Source organism: Ranitomeya variabilis, chromosome 4 (assembly GCF_051348905.1).
Source record: "Ranitomeya variabilis isolate aRanVar5 chromosome 4, aRanVar5.hap1, whole genome shotgun sequence".
NCBI classification, from domain to species: Eukaryota; Metazoa; Chordata; class Amphibia; order Anura; family Dendrobatidae; genus Ranitomeya; species Ranitomeya variabilis.
This window is the reverse complement of record NC_135235.1, coordinates 186,813,186-186,827,622: the sequence shown is the minus strand read 5'-3', so window position 1 is coordinate 186,827,622 and position 14,437 is coordinate 186,813,186. Positions and strand designations below refer to the sequence as shown.

The following is a 14,437-nucleotide window of genomic DNA, read 5'->3' as shown; positions in this document are numbered from 1 at the left end:
TTCTTCATTAGGGATTTTCTGGCCACTTCCTATGTAAACACTCATTGTTCTATTGCCCAAATTAATGCATATTTTACAAGCATAAATAATAGAGATCAGCTAATTTTTTACAAATTTGAATTGGCAACATCATCAACTTTTTTCCAAATATGTGCTTCGCCGCGACTCACAAGTACTCCATGCCCCAACTGCCCTGAAAACAAGCGTGTAACAGTCACATTTGGGAAGTTCCTCTGATCAGATGTATTGCAATGTTTCTTATATTTATGTATACTATTAAGGTATGAAAAAAATTCAAGTAATGGTTATTATTTAAAGTGAATCTGTCAGCAGGTTTTTGCTATGAAATCTGAGAGCACCATAATGTGTGAAAGAGAGCCTGATTTAAGTGATGTGTTTCTTTCTGGGCTGTGGTTTGCTGTTTCAATACAATCAGTGTTTTATCAGCAGGAGATTATCACTACAGGACTAGATGCCTAGTGCTTCTTAGTCCAACCCCGCCTCCAGGACAAATTTGGCAGTTTTCTGTCACTGCACAACATACATAGAGAGCTGTAGCTCTGCCAGATCTACAGCAGAGAGAACTGCGACTCCACGATAACTACTGCACCCTGTAAAGTAAGTGACACATCACTGAAATTAGGATGTCAAGGAGCTTCCATTCATTTGATGCTCGACAGCTATAAAAGGGCATGACCTTTGGCTTTGGCTAGAAAGTGAGAAGAGTACTGGATTTCCTATCTATAAAAGTATCTCCATAGTTATTTTCTCATGTAAAACCTCAGTCTGATCGTCTCCATAACCTGTTTTTTTTGCCAAGTAAATAAAGGATATGTGACACATTGTGAATTTGCAAGTGTATAACAAAAGTGCCTTCTTCTATAGGCATGTGAAATCATGCATAGATTCTCTGTAGCGTATCAAAACAGCTCGCCGACAAGTGCTTCAAGGTCTGATGGCAAAAGTCACAAATGTAGACGGGCTTGGGCTAATAAGACATGTCCAGCAATGTCATGCAGGTTCATGGATGAATTATTACTAACTACATTGTTCTCAATCCAAAAGGTGCTACGAAAAAAGCAGATTAGTCAGGAGAAACCAACAGACAAGACGAGGCACATTGTATAAGTAGCATGACACAATGGAGCAGAGAACAGTCACTACTTCCACAGGCTTTAACCCATGATGTGCTCATCCACTCTTACCATGTAATCTACAAGCATGTATCATTGAGACAGCCCAAGTTTGAGGACAGCTGGCTGCTACTGGGGTGTCAAGGGCCCACCAGTAACCAACTTCATTGCCCCACTGTTCAGCTACATGCAAATTTGACATTATCCCTAATCACACATTTATATAACAATGAAATGGGCAGATTGTTAAATGAATAAGATGCTGCCTGTCTGACGAATGCAGGTTCAAAACGCACGTCGGGGCGGATGTACATGTTTTTGATCTCCCTCTGTGGTGTCTCTATAAGGTACAGTACCATTGTAATTTATTGTTCCATGTTTCATGTTTTCCATGCCTAGACTAAAGGCCATATGGCTTTGCCACAATGCAGGCTGGATTCGTTGACACATAGCCACTTCGTGCTTATTGAGGGTATTGGAAATTTACTCAATACTGTGAATACTAGTTGCTAGTGTGACGGACACTGGTCACTATCTACTCATGTATCTCTTGCCATGTGTCCTGCACACCAATGTATTATTCTCTATACACTGACAATGCTACCAACACTGTTGTTGAGCAATCTTTACTTTGTCTATAAATATGAATCAAGTGTAATGTGCCAAGTACTGCTCATATAAGAGAATGGTGCACTGGGGCCCACCAGAGAATTTTCCTATTCTCCAGTGGGCCAGTCTGAGCCTGGACATGGCTTATGATATTGGCACACATTTTACCATGTTTGCTGTAATATTTTTTTATTTTTTTTTATTTTCTGGGTTACAATTTTGAGGTATAGAATCAATGTAAAATAATAAGCGTCCTAGAAATGTTCACATATATGGAAGTAACAATTATTTTTCAGTCATTTTATGTTCAGTATAGACCAGTAATTTATGTTTTGATGCCTTTGTGACCCTTTTTTTTTATAGTTTTAATTTTATGTTCAGTGAGTGAGTATTCCTCATTTCGATGTATTCTGTGCTCCGAACCTTTCCTATACGGGTAAAGGTTATTAACGATGCAGAAAATGAACCTTTCTTTTAAAAGAAAGAGCAGCGGTGGGCGAGGAAGCTGTGATTTTCCTGCAGTTCTGTAGCTTTAGATTATTTCAGTATATTCATGAAAAAAAAGCGTAATTATATGGTAGGGAAACCCTGTAACTAGTTCTCCCGCTCCATTGTTTTTCCACCAGGCTTGACTTTTCTAGCAATACTGAAGTCAGTGGGAACTAATGCTGCTTGTCTGGACACGAGAGCGATGTCAGTACTTCCCACGCTTTCCTCTGCCCGTGATTCTCTGCCTATGAGCAATGCGCTGTCTAACAAGTTAGCATGTCCTAGATTCCCACCTGTTATAACATGCAGCTCGGCGTTGACTTCAGATTACGTATGTAATTTAAAATAAGGATAAAAATGGAAATATTTCCACTAATGCATGCCAAATCAGGTCAAGAACTGCTGAAACCTATAAATCTGGTTGCGCTATGACTAGCTTCCATTGTGACCTGTCTCTTGTCTTTGTAGTACAGGATTGGACAGCTGTACATGATCAGCAAACACAGCCATGAACAAAGTTCAGACGGAGAAGGGGTGGAAGTGATCATCAACGAACCTTATGACAATCCCAACCATGGCAAAGGACAATACACGGAGAAGAGGGTCTACCTAAACAGGTGTGTCATTACATAAAGGGCATAAAACACATAGACACTACTGAAAAAATAAAACTGTGTCAATGACTTCAGCACATTTTTTTCCAGTGCTGGAGTGGCTCATTAAATGTAAGTCCCTGCCCCCATTTTAATACCTTCCGGTGGCTTCACATTTTACCAATGCTGCTCCGATTCTGCAGCACCATCTTGTGCCCATAACTTTTGATTGACAGGAAGTCAAAGTTACATCACAAGAGCTCAGTGCAAGTCTACAAGAGCCAGAACAAGTCTTCCATAGATTTGTATTGAAACATGACCCCCGCGCCACTCCATGAAACACTGGAGCTGCTATCAGGTCCCTTTTCTCTGGAGACCGATGGGAACAACGCTGGAAAAGGATGCATGTGGCGGCAGGTGAGTATGAGATAAACGGCAGGGGAATTACATTTGCAGCGCTCGCCCCCGGCTTCTGCAGCTCGCCGGGTGCGCACGTGCGGCGCATTCAGCTCTGCGCGTGCGCACATCTGATTCCTCTGTTGGCACTCCTTCCTGTCCTCTCTGTCATCCTGGAGGACTGTAACCCGGAAGTAGCTCTCACGCTGGTATATAAGCTGCTTCCTGCTGCTCCTCTGTGCCTGATGATCATTTGTGTTTACAAGTGCTTCTGGTCACCTGTGGTCTCTGTGCTTTCCTAGCTCTCTGACCTTGGGCCTCCTCCTCCCTCTGCAGTACCTGCCTGTTTTTCCTGTGTTCCTGCTTTGTTCCTTCAGTTCCTGTTTCTCTTCGGTACCTGCCCGGCTCCTATACCATTTCCTTGCTCCCGTCAGCCTCTGTGTCTCCATATTGTCTCGTCAGCCTCCGTGTCTCTGTAGCATTCCTATCTTCTCCCTCGTCTCAGTAGTTCCTTGCCATTCCCTCTGTTTCCTCCGCTGTTTCCTTCGGTCCCTGTGTTCCTGCAGTGTAACCTTCTTATCTCAGTCGACCCTCCAGCTTCCGTGGCGATAGTCCCTCACGGGCCTGCCCCTAACGCTCCCTGTATAGGGGGCGGTCCACCTGGTCAGCTCGTCTGAGAGGGGTTCGTCGTCACGGTCCAGTGGGTCCACTCTCCGTTGTCCCTGTTTGAATCCACTCTCTCAAATGGGACTGCACTCGGATGACATCTGAGTGCAGCCTGATTCTTACAGCATCACAGTATCATCAGGCCATGGACCCCGCTGGAGCTTCCGCTACTCAAAAAGACTTACTCTTTTTGCGTGAAAACCAGACTAGGATCATGTCGTTTTAAAAAAATATGGAGTCTCGCCTAGCGGCTTTACAGCCTTCTGATCCTGGTATTGCTCCGCAGTTGGTTGCCCTTCAGCTGGAGCTAGGTCTACAATGGGACACTCAGTCCCATATTTCGAATTTTTTGGCCTCTATTAATGATCGGCTTCTCGCCCTCCAGAATGTGGCCTCTGTCTCCACTCCTGTCTCTGCGCCACAACCCTCGCCCCGACTTGCTAGACCTCCTCGGTATGGTGGGGATCCTAAAGCGTGCCGCGGCTTTCTTATTCAATGCCAGTTGCATTTTGAATTGTCTCCGCTACTTTATCCCACCGATCGAGCTAAGGTTGTTTTTATAGTATCCCATTTGGAGGGTGAGGCTTTGGCGTGGGTTAATCCCCTCTGGGAGCGTAATGATCCTTTGGTCTCCCAACTTAATCCATTCCTGGATACCTTCCGCAAGGTTTTTGATGAACCTGGATGTCTGGTCTCTACCACAGAGTCCCTCTTTAACCTTAGCCAGGCCACTCTCTCTGTAGCTCAGTACGCCATCCGTTTCCGGACTCTGTCTTCAGACCTTGGGTGGAATAATGAGGCTTTGGTTGGAGCGTTTTGGCGTGGTTTGTCTTCACGGATTAAGGATGAGCTGGCAGGACGGGACACTCCCACCTCTTTGGATGATCTTATCTCCTTGGCCATACGCATTGATTTGCGCTTTCAGGAGCGCTCTCGCGAGCTTGCCAGAGAAAAGAGACCTCTTCGCCAGACCACTATTGCTCGAGGGACTTCTTTTTCTCAAACAGCCCCGGTGGTTTCTTCATCTTCTCCTGAACCCATGCAGGTCGATCGCTTTGAGTCTTCCGAGCAGCGCCGCAAGGAGAGACTCGCACAAGGTCTCTGTTTTTACTGCGGTAGTGCCTCTCATCTCTTACGCGCCTGTCCTCAGAGGTCGGGAAACGCCTCCGCCTAGGACAGGTAAGAGAGGCCTTCCTAGGTGGTTATGACTCCTCTCCACCTCTGGTTTTGTCTGTTATTCTACATTTAGGTTCCCGTCACTTTTCTCTGGAGGCTTATGTTGATTCAGGAGCGGCTGGGAACTTTGTTCAGCTCGAGGTTGTTAACAGGCTTGGGATACCTGTTAGACCCTTGGAGACTCCTAGACAAATAGCTTCCGTCGATGGTCAGCCTTTGCGGGAGACCGTCAACTTAGTTACGGAGGAAGTTGAACTTCAGATTGGAGCTCTTCATCGTGAGAAACTGGCCTTTTATGTTTTACCTTCATTGTCTCATTCTTTCCTTTTGGGTCTTCCTTGGCTGAGAGATCACGAACCCACTCTGGACTAGCGCACTGGAGATGTTCTACGGTGGGGACAGTCTTGTCTGAACAGGTGCCTGCTTCCTGTCAAGCCTGCGTCCTCCTTTCGGTCTGCTTCGGAATCCACGGGAATTCCTCCAGCCTATTGCGCCTTCTCAGATGTCTTTGACAAGAAGGAGGCGGAGATCTTGCCGCCGCACCGCTCTTATGACTGCCCGATAGACCTTGTTCCTGGTTCTACTCCACCTCGAGGACGTATTTACCCATTGTCTCCTACCGAAACTCAAGCCATGTCCGAATATATCCAAGAGAATCTGGCCAGAGGCTTCATTCGAAAGTCCTCCTCACCTGCAGGAGCTGGGTTCTTCTTCGTCAAGAAGAAGGACGGTTCTCTTCGCCCATGTATAGACTATCGGGGTCTCAACACTATCACGATCAAGAACAAGTACCCACTTCCTCTCATACCAGAACTCTTTGATCGTCTACGTGGAGCATGAATCTTTACCAAATTGGATCTCAGAGGAGCTTATAATTTGGTCCGTATCCGTTCCGGTGACGAGTGGAAGACTGCGTTTAATACCAGAGATGGTCATTATGAATATTTGGTTATGCCATTCGGTTTATGCAACGCACCCGCAGTCTTCCAGGAGTTTGTAAATGATGTTTTTCGGGATCTACTTTACACCTGTGTTGTAGTGTACTTGGACGATATCCTTGTGTTCTCTCCAGATCTGTCTACTCACAGAAGAGATGTACGGCAAGTACTTCAGCGTTTGAGAGAGAATCGGCTGTACGCAAAACTGGAAAAATGTGTCTTCGAACAGTCATCTCTTCCCTTCTTGGGTTTCATCATTTCCGACGCTGGTTTGTGTATGGATCCAGGAAAAGTTTCTGCCGTGCTCAACTGGCCACGTCCTCTTGGAGTGAAAGCAATTCAGCGATTTCTTGGATTTGCTAACTACTATCGGCAGTTTATCCCTCACTTTTCCTCTCTTTCTGCTCCAATCTCCTCCATGATTCGGAAGGGTGCCAATCCTCATCTATGGTCGTCTGAGGCCGAAGAGGCTTTCCGGTCCATCAAGCAGGCCTTCGCCTCCGCTCCTATTCTTCATCGTCCTGTGGCCAATAAACCCTTCATCCTTGAAGTAGATGCTTCTGCAATTGGAGCTGGAGCTGTGCTCTCGCAGAAATCCTCTTCTGGTCGTCTTGTGCCCTGTGGTTTTTTCTCTAAGATCTTCTCCTCCTCTGAAAAGAATTATTCTATCGGTGATAAAGAACTTTTGGCAATCAGGTTGGCATTGGAGGAGTGGCGGTACCTCTTGGAGGGGGCTTTACATCGTTTTGTAATTTACACAGATCACAAGAATCTGGCATATATCCGCTCTGCGCAAAGACTAAATCCTCGGCAGGCCAGGTGGGCCTTGTTTTTCGCCAGGTTTGACTTCGAACTTCGTTTCCTGCCAGGAGATAAAAACTCCAGAGCCGACGCTCTGTCTAGGTCATTCCAGGCGGTGGATATGGAGGAAGAACCTGCGCACATCATCGATCCTGCAAGAGTCATCACAGTTGCTCCTCTCTCTCTTTCCTCGTTGCCTCCGGGTAAGACCTTAGTTGCTGAAGAGAACAGAGAACGCGTCTTACTTTGGGGTCATGCCTCCAAATTAGCTGGACATGTTGGTCTCAAAAAAACCCTCCGTCTGATCTCTCGCTATTACTGGTGGCCTACGTTGTCCAAGGACGTCCAAAGTTTTGTCGCCTCTTGTCCCTCCTGTGCCAAGAATAAAATTCCCAGGCAACTACCTTCCGGGCTTTTGCATCCTTTACCGGTACCCTCCACTCCGTGGCAACATTTATCGATGGACTTCATCACTGACCTGCCTTCTTCATCTGGTTGTACCGTCATCTTCGTGGTCATGGATCGTTTCTCCAAGATGGCTCATTTCATTGCACTACCTGGTTTGCCTTCTGCTCCCGAATTGGCAAAGATTTTTGTTCACCATATTTTTCGTCTTCATGGTCTTCCTTTACATATTGTTTCTGACCGAGGTGTTCAATTCACCGCCCGCTTCTGGAAATCCCTCTGCAAATCTATGAACATTTCACTTGACTTTTCTTCCATCCGCAGTCCAATGGCCAGGTGGAACGTACTAATCAGACCTTGGTAACTTATCTCCGTCATTTTTCCAATTCCCATCAGAATGATTGGTCTGACTTGCTGCCATGGGCTGAGTTTTCTTACAATAACCATTCCAGCGAAGCTACTAACAAATCTCCATTTTTTATCATCTACGGTCAACATCCTGGTCTTCCTCTTCCGGTTCCTCCTGTCTCTACTGTACCAGCGGCTGATCTTCTGTCTAGAGAGTTCTCCAGGGTCTGGCAGGAGACCAAGTCTGCCCTTGAGTTGGCTCAAGTCAGGATGAAGAGACATGCGGACAAAAGACGCCTCGATTCTCCTATATTCCATCCTGGGGACAAGGTTTGGGTTTCTTCTAAAATTATCCGTCTCAAAATTCCTTCACATAAGCTGGGTCCTCGCTATATCGGTCCATTCGAAGTTTTGTCTCATATTAATGACGTTTCTTACAAACTTAAGTTGCCTGTCTCTCTGCGTATTTCTAATTCTTTTCATGTGTCTCTCCTTAAACCCGTAGTTTTTAATCAGTTTCATTCTTCTAACCTTTGTTCTCCTTCGCCTGTTTCCGAGGATGATGTCTTTGAAGTTAGGGACATTTTAGCCATGAAAAAACTTAGAGGGAGAACTTTGTTTTTGGTTGACTGGAAAGGTTTTGGTCCTGAGGAGAGGTCCTGGGAGCCTCGTGAGAACATTCAGGCCCCTCGCATTTTGTCCCGGTTTCTTTCAAGTCTTAAAAAGGAGGGGCGTAAAGACGGGGGTACTGTCATGCAGCGCTCGCCCCCGGCTTCTGCAGCTCGCCGGGTGCGCACGCGCGGCGCATTCAGCTCTGCGCGTGCGCACATCTGATTCCTCTGTTGGCACTCCTTCCTGTCCTCTCTGTCATCCTGGAGGACTGTAACCCGGAAGTAGCTCTCACGCTGGTATATAAGCTGCTTCCTGCTGCTCCTCTGTGCCTGATGATCATTTGTGTTTACAAGTGCTTCTGGTCACCTGTGGTCTCTGTGCTTTCCTAGCTCTCTGACCTTGGGCCTCCTCCTCCCTCTGCAGTACCTGCCTGTTTTTCCTGTGTTCCTGCTTTGTTCCTTCAGTTCCTGTTTCTCTTCGGTACCTGCCCGGCTCCTATACCATTTCCTTGCTCCCGTCAGCCTCTGTGTCTCCATATTGTCTCGTCTGCCTCCGTGTCTCTGTAGCATTCCTATCTTCTCCCTCGTCTCAGTAGTTCCTTGCCATTCCCTCTGTTTCCTCCGCTGTTTCCTTCGGTCCCTGTGTTCCTGCAGTGTACCCTTCTTATCTCAGTCGACCCTCCAGCTTCCGTGGCGATAGTCCCTCACGGGCCTGCCCCTAACGCTCCCTGTATAGGGGGCGGTCCACCTGGTCAGCTCGTCTGAGAGGGGTTCGTCGTCACGGTCCAGTGGGTCCACTCTCCGTTGTCCCTGTTTGAATCCACTCTCTCAAATGGGACTGCACTCGGATGACATCTGAGTGCAGCCTGATTCTTACAGCATCACACATTTCAACCACAACTCCAGCGGTACAGTAAAAAAATAATGGAGTGGTGCTTTAAATCTCTTTAGGTTACAGCTGGAATAAAAAATATATTTTTAAAAATGTTTCCTTTAAGGACTACATGGCACCAATCTCCTCCTTTCCAGTGTCTGGCTGTAAGACAACTGGCTACAGCAGATGACATTCTCACTGCTTTGCCTCGTGTGCACTAGGACGAAACATGGTATAGGGCAGAGGTGTCAAACTGCATTCCTCGAGGTGCTCTAAACCAGAGGTGTCAAACTGCATTCCTCGAGGGCCACCAACAGGTCATGTTTTCAGGATTTCTTTAGCATTCCACAAGGTGCTGGAATCATTCTGTGCAGGTGATTAAATTATCACCTGTGCAATACAAGGAAATCCTGAAAACATGACCTGTTGGCGGCCCTCGAGGAATGCAGTTTGACACCTCTGGTATAGGGGGTTGTCTACTACTTGGAGATCCCCTTCTACATCACCATACTTCGCCCATGTAAAATAATAACAGCTATACTCACCTCCAATACAAGTGCTGTTCCAGCGATGTTGGCGCCTCTTCTCCCAGTACTCACATGATGGCTATGTCATACGAGCCCTTCAGCAAATCAATGGCTGCTTCTCAACCTTCGGATGAAACTGACACCTAGAATGAGTGAAAGCTGCTGCTCCTCTATGACGTCCTCCTGATGTCAGGTACACCCGAAGGAAATGAGAGAGAAGCAGCCGCTGATTTGTTGTAGGGCTAGCGTCACTTAACAATGTAGTGTGTGCACCGGGAAGAGAGTCTCCCACATTGCTGGGACAGTATAGCTGGTATTTTACATAGAGGTACTATGGTGATTTAGAAGTGGATGTCTGAGTAGTGGACAACCTCTTTAAGGATCTGATGAGTCATGCTCCCTTAGTATTAAAAAAAAACATAAAAATTAGCACTGCTTAGAAAAATCAATATCTCTGGAACCACATGATGGGATAAAAAGAAAATGGAATACTTAGGGGAACAGCCAGAATACAATAAGACTAAAAACTGGACACTTTTGACCTAAGAAGTGGTCATCTTTAACTTTCAATGGAACTTCATAAAGAAGTACTCCCATTAAAATTTGTATCCTCTTAATAATAATAATCTTTATATAGCGCTAACATATTACGCAGCGCTTTACAGGTTGCACACATTATCATTGCTGTCCCCAATGGGGCTCACAATCTAAGTTCCCTATCAGTATGTTTTTGGAATGTGGGAGGAAACCGGAGGAAACCCACGCAAACACGGGGAGAACATACAAACTCTTTTGCAGATGTTGTCCTTGGTGGGGTTTGAACCCAGGACTCCAGCGCTGCAAGGCTGCTGTGCTAACCACTGCGCCACCGTGCTGCCCCTCTTAATATATTACTTACAATTGCTCATTTTGTCCTTCTTCCCAGCTAATTCTTCTCTTTTCCATTAGGCCTGTGACATCTTGTAAAATTTGGCTAATCTGAATCTGAATCCTTCTAAGCTTTATGTACTCGTAGAAACAGGAGGTCAATTTTCTCTGCACAAGTCATAAGTTAATGCAAAAGTCTATGGAAGGGGGTTGATTTTTACAGGTAGAAGAGCCTTCCTGTTTCTACATAGAGCAGAGAAAAGAGAATAATTACCTGGGTAGAAAGGCAAAATGGGCAATTGTAAGCACACAGTGCTATATAATATGATGTCCACAATAAAAAGAAAAAAATGCAATCGCACAGCCGCTATACGCCAGACCCTTTCTGCTCCAGGGGTATGAATCGCACCATCTATGCCTTTTGTCAAAAAACAAACAAAAAAACCGCTACAGAGATTCTGCCTTGGTGCTGCTTTTGAAAAAACAACAATTTCACAATGGTATGCAAGAAGAAAGTGAAAGCGCACTCACCGGTTTTGAATAATCAGAGCGGTTTATTCACATGAAGTCATGCGGTCATTTGATTGGATCTGTTGAAGTGCACACCTAGCACGAAACAGCTGTCATCCGTTTTGTATTCACAAACTCTCCCTGCACCGCATGACTTCATGTGAATAAACCGCTCTGATTATTCAAAACCGGTGAGTGCGCTTTCACTTTCTTCTTGCATACTATATAATATGATGACTGCAATATATTAAGAGGATAACAACTTTGATGAGAGGAGTGCTTCTATAATTCTAGTTCTATTCTTGTTCCTGGTGGAAATAGAGGTGATGATAACAAATGGTACAAAGTAGAGTCTGAGCTGACAGCTGATACATGAAACACCGATTTTTTAAAAACTTCTTAAGAAAAAAAATTAGAAGATGCATACAAATACTGTGCTCATTCATTAATACTTATATGATTTACTGTTACAGTCATAAGAAAAACTAATTACACCCTCTTTAAATTGTACGGTTTTGCTTATCAAGACGTAAGAAAAAAAACATCTGGTTCTCAGAAGTACTTCAAATTAGTTAAATATAACATTAGCGGTACAACAACACATGACAAATTAAGCAAAGTATTTATTTAACATAAACTGGTCCAAACTGCAGAAGTGGTGTGTGAAAAATAAAGTACACCCCATGAATCAATAGATTGTAGAACCACCGTTAGCAGCAACAGCACCAAGTAATCATTTTCTGTATGAATTTATCAGTCTCTCATATTGTTATGGGGGAATTATGGTCCACTCTTCCTTACAATGTTGCGTAAAGAATTCTTCCACTACTTGGACAGCTCCTTGACATACCCCACACTTGTCCTCGAAAAAATTAAAAAGCTTATATTCACCTCTCATGTTGGCACCATTCCCGAAGGGTGTGGGCACTCGCTCTCCCCGGGGCTCTCATGCAGTTGTTGTAACACGTGACCCCAGGGCCAATTAGCACTGGCGTCACTGTCCCCCCTTCTGTCAAATTGAACTTGAAGAGGAGTCAAAGATCAGCTGCAGCCCAGACTTCCTCTTCACGTTCAATGGGACAGTGACTCCAGCTCTGATTGGGCGCCGAAGTCACGTGTCACAACAACCGCTCAAGAGTGCCGACACCGCTATAACGGTGACGGCTCGGGAGGTAAGTATAGGCTTTTTTATTATATGGGGCCAAGCATGGGGTATGAGAAGGGGTTGTCCTAGTATTGGACAGCCTCTCAAAGTTCATTTTTGGCATTTGTTTATATGCAGCTCTCGTAAGGTCTAAATAATTTCAATTGAGTTGAGCTCTGGTCATCACAACACCTCGATACTTTCTTTTTCAGCCGTTATGATGTAGGTTAGTTTTTGTGCTTGTGATCATTGTCCTGTTGCATGATCCAGTTTGGGCCTCAGATTTGACTCTAAAATCCTTTGGTATACCCGGGAGTTTCTGGTCGACTCAAGGTGCCCTGGTCCTGTATCTACAAAACAAGCCCAAATTATCAACCTTCCACCACTGTGCTTGACAGTTGGTATGTTTGTGCTGATATGCTGTGCTTGATTTTCATTAAATATGGCGCAGGGCATTATGGTCAATCATCTTAACTTTGATCTTGTCTATCCAAAGAACACTGTTCCAGAAGTCTTGTGACTTGTTTAGATGGTACTTTACAAACTTTAGCAATGCTGTCATGTTCTTTTTTTAGAAAAAAAAGACTTTCTCCTGGCAACCCAGCCAAACAAGCTGTACTTGTTCAATCTTTTTCAAATTGTTTTAACACAAACATGAAAAGATGACAGGGGACTTTAGACTCTGAGCTGAAGTTCTTGGATTTTTTGCAATTTCTCTGAATATTGTCAACTATCGACTGTTTTGCTTATGAATACTCCTTCTTAATGTAGAATGATGGACTGCAAACTGTTTATAAGCTTGCCAGCAAAAAATTGATCATGGGTATTTTATTAGCAGCACTAAGTTTCTACTTAACCTCTTGATTCCTAACGAAGCAGAAAGTGTATACTTACATTTTTCACATACTGTCTCTGGATTTTGGCTTTTTTTGTTAAATAATGACACAATGTAGTTTGTAATATCTTGTAAGCCTGAGGTAATATCAACCACTGAGGATTCTCAATTCTAAATATTTTGTTATATTTACCTAATTCTAAGACCTTCTAAGGACCAGATATTTTTTTTATTGTGTCCTGATACATAAAATCATAGAATTACTTTTGGAATACCGGTACTTATTTTTTCTCATGACTGTATATATTGGCTTGGACGTTCTCAACCAGTTTGTTTATCAATCCTACCTTTTTGGAATTTGTGAAATGATGCACAGTCAGAACGTGTTCTTCAAATGTAAATAGAAGTTAATATTTTATGAGAAATCTGTCACCAGTCTTTTTATATAAAAGAAAAAATAAATAAAGAGCAAGTAAAGCTGGAAGTGTGCTGCCACAAGAACCTAGCCACACTGTAGCAGAAGTAGGCGATTACGATTATGTCAAGAGTCTCTGCTTCTCAGAATTACATGCTCTTAGTTGCTCCATGTGCCACTGTATGGTGTCTACACGGGGGAATACATTGCCACAATATTACTCTTGAAACAGTGATACTAGGGAAGAATATGGCTTCATAATATGACTTCTGATTCAGAATGCCACAAGGATTTAGCAGATTAATATGCAATAGAATAAACAAACTGCTCGTTTTATCTCAGTTTTTAAATGGAATCATACAGAGGTATTTTTTATGCATCAGTGGGTACCATATTGCAACTCTATGCAACTCTGAGAACTGCAGCAATATCATTGGACAGTGAAATGCACACTCAATATTGAAATTGTAACACCAAGAAGAAAAAGTTGTGGAATTATAGAAATCACAGCATAGATAAAACATGTTATTGATATGCAAATAATGAAAAATTGTAATAAAATTTTAAAAACGTCCAGATTTATTCAGTATTGAGTATTAGCGCCATAAGCAGAAATGTCCACACTTACATCCTTGGCTGCAATCAATGGGATTAGTAATGGATGTCTGAGGAATGTTCTGCTGTGCTGAATACACTTGGGCAAATCATCAAGATTTCCTGCTGGCAGCTTTCTTTGCTATTGTTGACCAATGGCATCCCAGATGTGCTCAATGGGGGAGTAGTCTGGAGACTCTGCAGGACAGAGTAGCACATGTAGGCAATGCAGAGGCCTCTCTAGAGTATCAACAACATGCGGTCTTTTTGCTGCTGTGTTCTAAAATGGCTCTTGGGTCACTTTGGAGAAATTGCCAGACCACTGGTTCCATGAACAAATCAATGTAACACCGAGCTGATAGTCTGCTGGGAACTAAGACTAGAATGGTTACTGGCTACTTTATGACATGCCACACCATAATCCCAGGAGTTGGACCAGTGTGATGCTCCTTCATGAAGGATTTTTCATGGTATTGTCCATGTGGTCTCCAGAATAATCTCCCAGC

General features: G+C 44.1%; 1 protein-coding gene across 1 annotated transcript in view; it reads left to right on the top strand.

Moving 5' to 3' along the window:
• Nucleotides 1-14,437, top strand: part of LOC143770150 (cytoplasmic phosphatidylinositol transfer protein 1-like) — a 165,638-nt gene that overhangs the window by 58,896 nt on the left and 92,305 nt on the right. The window contains exon 2 of the mRNA XM_077259479.1: nucleotides 2,700-2,848. Coding sequence (XP_077115594.1) covers nucleotides 2,700-2,848 — 149 coding nt within the window. The remainder of the gene's footprint in view (nucleotides 1-2,699; nucleotides 2,849-14,437) is intronic.